The following is a 6364-nucleotide window of genomic DNA, read 5'->3' as shown; positions in this document are numbered from 1 at the left end:
TCCGAGGTTATAAATATTCTCGTTATGAGCCCACGAGGCAGACGAGTTCTATGGTGGAACAAAGAAAGACCTCTGTATGTTGCATGGACTAAGAAATATGCATGTGTATGATGCTGTAATACAATAGAGCTATTTCTCTGGAGGCAGCATTGTACACACAATGTAAAACTGAGCAAAACGGACAACTACCTGTATGCAAGGACGGTGTAACATGAACTTTGAACGGTCATTATAGGAGTGCTCATCTTTATTAGTTTAAAAATAAATAAATAAATAATGGAATCAACAGTTAAACCAATTTTAGTCACCCATAAAAAACACATTGCAGTTACAATACATCAAAGCAATGCCTTTTAACAACACTGCCAGTGTTATCATGGTAGGGCTATTTATTTTAAAGTCCAGCCTCTGTCCCATGTTAACTCTGTCCAAGGTAGTATCCCATTTCAAACTTGACCCTCTCTTACTAGACCGCTACATACTTCTTTCTATCCCTCTCCAACCAGAGAAGCATCTAAAGTTCAATAGAACAGGGTGGAGACTAGCGCAGTCGAAAAACCTGCAACACACTTTTCAAAAGAGCTAGGCTTCTCTGCAAGTGCTTTTTAAAACTCTTCTACAGAATCTGTAGCAGTAGTGTATCAAACAAAAAAAATGCCCTTTGAAAAAGGCTTGCTTTGGTGCACTTTGCCACAGCAGATCAAGGAGATTTTGTTCATAGCTGTGTACCGACGACTGAGAAATAGGATTGAACATAATTCTCTTCTTACCTTTACCCTTCAGTCAGAGAATACCGAAGGAGACTCAGGGTGGCTAGACACTCTGCAAAATGGCAGATGGGAGAGGAAAGGGAGTTTTTCTTAGGGTAGCCACATTTGTTCTGTTCATGAGACATTTAGCATCATTGGTGATCCATGAATATTGATGACATCCAAGGTTAACAGTCCATTGATGACCATTATAATGGACCTTGCACAATACATGGTCACTCTTTTGCTATGCAGAAGGACGACAGTTTTCTTGACCACAGTTAACATGAGGAAATATTGAGGACCCAGATTGGAGCAGAATATCCACCCATCATAAATTATTTAGATAACAAATAACTAAATAAATACATCCACTGCTTTAGTAGCAGAAAACTCTTAACAATTAACCAAATAATGACCTACAGGTAAGTACAGGAGAATCTCAGTGTTACGAACACCAAACTTAAGAGCTGGCCTATCAACCCAACATCCCACATTCAGCTGGATGTATGCAACCACTGTGATGCATGTGAAGCCATACGTGCAATGCAAACAGGCAGGTCCTTTTTCAAGTTACGTGTTCGTCATAAAGTAGACAAGATTACTATACTAACAAAATGTGTCCAAAGGTGAAGCAGATTTCAAAGCAAGTATGGACATTTTTACTAGGAGCACTCTAGTTTAAAAAAAAAAGGCAGAATGATTAAGAAAGCTGCATGAATGCATTTTGTTTGAAATAAAATAAAAAACGAGCACAAGGTTTTCCTGGACGTTTGAAATCTGTGTTTTTGCAACAGTTACAATTTTAATGGCAACTTAACATGTAGCCTTTTTTTCCATTTATAGTAACTCTTTAATATCTTTAGAACCATAACAATATAAGCATTGCATTATCGTGCTGTATCCTTGTATTAGTCACCAAATCGAGGCAGCAGGTGTACACATTTATTAAAACCATTGAAAAGTCAGTTATGGACATTTCAGACTTAAGAACGACCGTCATTCCCAAGGCATTCATAACTCTCTGTTTCTACTGTAATAAGTGTTTATCAGTAACAGAGAGATGGAGGACATGAAAAATATGGCCAGATTGCACTTCCTTATATCGGAGATCGTTTTTCACCTTAAGGCAAAGCAGAAAACCTCTTCAGGTAGTGGAAGAGAACGGTGGAGTAAGGAAGCTCTCTTCTAGCCCCAGTAGAGTCAAATAGAATATGTTCTTAACCTGTAAGAGATTTGTAACTTACATTGCTGGTACTGAGTTGCTGCAACTATTAGCTTGTGTTATAGATCAGTTTAGTTTCCATTCAATTAGCCGAATTGAATGTTTTTCAGTATTATGAGATACCCTCCTGAAGCAGACATATTGATGTCTTTAAAAGGCTGGTGTTTGTCTACAACAGTTAATCTTACAAACTGTATCAAATCAATTTTTCCAATGACATAGCAGTTACTTAGTAAATACATGTGCACATACACAATTAAAGTTATTATGCATAGTTACAATGTACTTAATGTGTAAATCTTTTTTAGACCCATGTATGCAAGTATGCAATTATCAGAAAAGAGTTAAATTAGGAGGGTTGGGGTTAGGGATAGAGTTATTTCGTGCATTAAGTACATTGTAACTATGCATAATAACATATTCATTATGTGAAAGTACACACGTATTTAGTAAGTAACTTCTATGTAAATACAAAGTAATTAAAGACACTCAATGTCAAGTGTTACCCAAATCTTTGTGGATGTCTCTTTGCGTCAGACTACTGCGTGAACACTTGGGAACAAATTTCACCCCTCCAACCTCCACCACTTTTTTTTTTTTACAGAAATAAACTTGTCTGTGCAAGACTGCCTGCTTCATCCCGATTCAGAGCAGCTCTACAACAGACTAATTAACTTGGGATGGTAGCATCATGATCGCTAAACTAGAACTGTTTTTCTCCAGTCCTGTTGTAAAGTCAGTTATGTGATAGCATGGTGTTCACAGTGTAGAAGGTTCTGTTCTCTAGTTGTCGTTTCATTCTGAAAGGAAACCTGGCCATATTTTTCATGTCCTCCTTCACTCCGTTGCTGACCAACACATAGAGTATAGGGTCCATCACACTGTTGAGGATGGACATGGCCAGAGAAATTGTGAAGTAGTGGTAGACCTGAATCTCGAAGGGACAGGAGTTGGCCTGATCCTGGTAAAACACAATAGTCCTCAGTAACAGGATGATGTGGTACGGAGCGAAGCAGAAAGAGAAGATGACGATGACTGTGATGGAGAGCAGCTTCACTTTACGTTTCCCCCGGTCCTCCACACTGATGCTTTTCTGCACCCCCTGAAACATCATGAAGTAGCAGAACGTGAGGAGAAGCAGAGGGACGAAAAAACCGAAAGTCACCCGGATGAAGTTCACGCGGGCCACGTGGACCGTGAGGGGGTAGCTCTCGTAGCATCCTTCCTGGATTCCGAAATCGTCATCAAGCAACGCAGCTACGGCGTGAGTCCCCATCACTGCCAGGACAACTACAGTGCTTAAAATGCAAGCGTACCTGCACTTCCGAAAGACCTTCGCATGAAAAGGATACTTGACAGCCAAGCAGCGGTCCACAGAAATGCAGCAGAGCAGACCAATGCTGACATACACATTGGAATAGAAGATGAAGCCTGCAATGAGACAGGCCGGCCTCCCCAGTGTCCATACGTGGCCATTGTGGTAGTAGTGGATCCAGAGGGGCATGGTCAAGGTATATAGGAGATCTGAGATGGACAGGTTCAGCAGGTAGATTCCAAGGACATTACGGCGACGTACCTGCTGGATGATAGGTCCCAGGGTGATCAAGTTGACTATCAGGCCGACGACAAAGACTATAATGTAGATGGCCATCAGGGGATCGCTGCCTTGTTTGAAATTGATCCCGCAGTTTGGGGTGTTTGTGGTGGTGTTCATTCTTGCTGGCTGTTGAGAAGGTTCTACATGAAGGTTTGTGAGGTATTCGAGATGGAAGAAGCTGGAGGGGGAAAACAAAAAGTTAAAGGCTCATTTGTGTTGCGTGAAAGTGGAATTCAGATAGCTTGTATACATTATGCAGTTAATCGATTAAGATGTGATAATTAATGGAATGTATTTGTTAATGAGACTATATTTTACTTTGACTGTTTTATTATTGTAGAATCCCAGTGGTTAATTTCCATATTTAGTAATAGTCATACAGTTTCAGTTTATCTGACAAAAAAAATACAAAAACTCCTTGATGCAGTAAATAACAACATACTACAACAGAACGAAACCATGTCAGCATTAAACCTACATCTGTTTATAAAAAAATCACCTCCAATCTACATTCAATGCTATACCAAGAAACCAAAGACAAAAGGGTTTTTTTTTTACAGTATTGAAATTGAAACATGGAAATAAACTATAAACCACCTCACCACTGTATTGGGGGGGGGGGGGGGGGGGGGGGGGGGGTGGCGACAATCTAGTCTATTACTCATAAATTGAGTCTTAACAGATTGTGTCTAATTATCATTGGTTTTCAAATGGTACCTTTGTGGAAATTTACAATTTATTCCAAGAATTAGGCTCCATTAACACTGCACGGTTCCAGCTACGGTTGCCCATGGCGAAAAACAGGGTGTTTTCACTGCTCACCTGAATGGCTGAGCGTGGTTATCAGGTCAGTTCTTTCACTTTCATCTTCCATTGCTTGGTCTACTTTTGTTTTAAATGCAGTGTTTCTTTAAAATAACCCCCCACCCCCAAAGAATTTTGACACAAGGAACAAATTGCTGAGGTGAAACAGTCGACAAAGTTTACAGCAATGACAAAGTTTAGCATTACCTAGAATTTTTGGATTGAGACATAATTAGGGCTTCTGCTTTTCAGTACTTTAACCCGGCTTTTCTACACAGCTTTAAGAATTCAATCGATACCCGTTTAGCCATTGGTGTGTCTCCAGTCACCACTGAGAAATGTGTGAACAATAAAATTGATTTAATTACATTTTTTTTCTCTACGTGAAACATCTAAATTGGCTTTTAAATTGGCCAAGCCTTCATTTTTGATTAACAAGCAGAACGTAGAAACGAGATTATAACATGTTCATAAGCGACTAGTCTTTATTAAAGCTATAATGAAAAATAAAAGTATTTTATGCTGTCAGAGCGAAAGCAAAGGTCATAAGCAAGCAGAATTTTATTTAATGCACAGTGCTGGGCTTTTTGTGTATATCTGTACCAACGTCGTTTATGTGAAAACATGTGAATGAATTTATTGTATTAAAAGGAGAACTAACTAACTAAAATGGAAATGACAGACAGGAACAGTAAAGCTTCCATACACCACAAAATGAATGATGATACACTCATACTTTTGCAAAAGAAACTCCTTTGAAATTTGCAGTAGAAGAGGAAAAAAAATTCACAGCATCTGTGTACAGATCTGTATCCACAAGACAATTAAAGGCATTAAATTAAAAAAAATTAAAAAAATAAAAAATTGTACTGTACCATAGACTGATTGGATGGTTGTCAATAAAGATTATCTGTTGTTTTGCTGTTTATATATATATATATATATACACACACACACACACCCACACAACCCACACCCACCCACACACACACACACACGTGATAATGTACAATGTAGAAGAATACAATTAGATGTATAATGAAGAATAAAAAGAAAATAAATAGATACACAGAATCAATGCTGGCACAAGAATGCCTGAACGATTAAATCGAAAGGAATAGTAGATCATTACATCTTTAACTATGTAGTAAATTACATCATAAAGACATTAACAGATTTCAATAGAAATAAGTAAGCATAGGTTACCAGGGGCATAAAAAGCCTATCTACACTGTTTGTTTTCAAAACAGACTTTCCCATGACAAAGGTATGTTATAGATACTGAAATGTTGCTAAGTGGGCTCTTTTGAGCGCATATATATATATATACACACACACACACACACACACACACACACACACACACACACACACACACACACAACCACACCAAATGCAGAACTTCTTAATTGCTGTATATAAAAAAAAACAAAACAGGATTATGTCAAAAAAGTACAGAATAACACTATACAGCATGAAAAGAAAGCAAAAATAAATAATTACAATCTAATTCTTTGCGTCTCTTTACCTCAAAACCAGTGCCGCTGTTTGATCTTGTTTAAAGTTCACTGAAGGTCTGGCCTGACCTGTGATATAGGGTTTAGTGAATAGTGGCGTACCAGTGCGTCTCTGTACAGGGTATGGATGGGAGGAGTCAATAAAAAGAACACACACACACACACGCACGCACGCAATGGGGTGAGGGCATTATCTGTAATAAAACTTTTCTGTCTACAGAGGAAGTGCACCTCCAACAACGCCTCTCTCTATGTCTTTAAAAAAAACTGAAAAGTGAACCTAGACACCTCAGGAACCAAAGATAACTCCTCAACGTGTTTAAACTGGGCACTCATTCTGCTACATTTCATTGCTGTTTCCTGTGTAACAAGCTTGCAGCCTGGAGGTCCTTCCTCTGAAGTTCTTTAGTTTGGTTTTCAGAGCACCATTAAATAATTGTACTGGTGGTAATATTTTGTGAATCTACAGTAG

At 38.6% G+C, this 6364-nt stretch overlaps 1 protein-coding gene across 1 annotated transcript; it reads right to left on the bottom strand.

Moving 5' to 3' along the window:
- Positions 1–231: 231 nt before the first annotated feature.
- On the bottom strand, positions 232–6087 carry LOC121303913 (G-protein coupled receptor 4-like). Its single transcript, XM_041234777.1, has 2 exons — positions 5904–6087; positions 232–3749 (listed from the first exon to the last, which is right to left on the bottom strand). Exon 2 carries the CDS (start codon positions 3686–3688, stop codon positions 2711–2713), a length of 978 nt encoding a protein of 325 aa, XP_041090711.1. The 5' UTR covers positions 3689–3749; positions 5904–6087; the 3' UTR covers positions 232–2710.
- Positions 6088–6364: the final 277 nt, after the last annotated feature.

The sequence above is a fragment of the Polyodon spathula genome, chromosome 35, assembly GCF_017654505.1.
Source record: "Polyodon spathula isolate WHYD16114869_AA chromosome 35, ASM1765450v1, whole genome shotgun sequence".
NCBI lineage: Eukaryota > Metazoa > Chordata > Actinopteri > Acipenseriformes > Polyodontidae > Polyodon > Polyodon spathula.
Note: the sequence above shows the minus strand (reverse complement) of the source record. Positions and strands in the feature narration are given on the sequence as shown.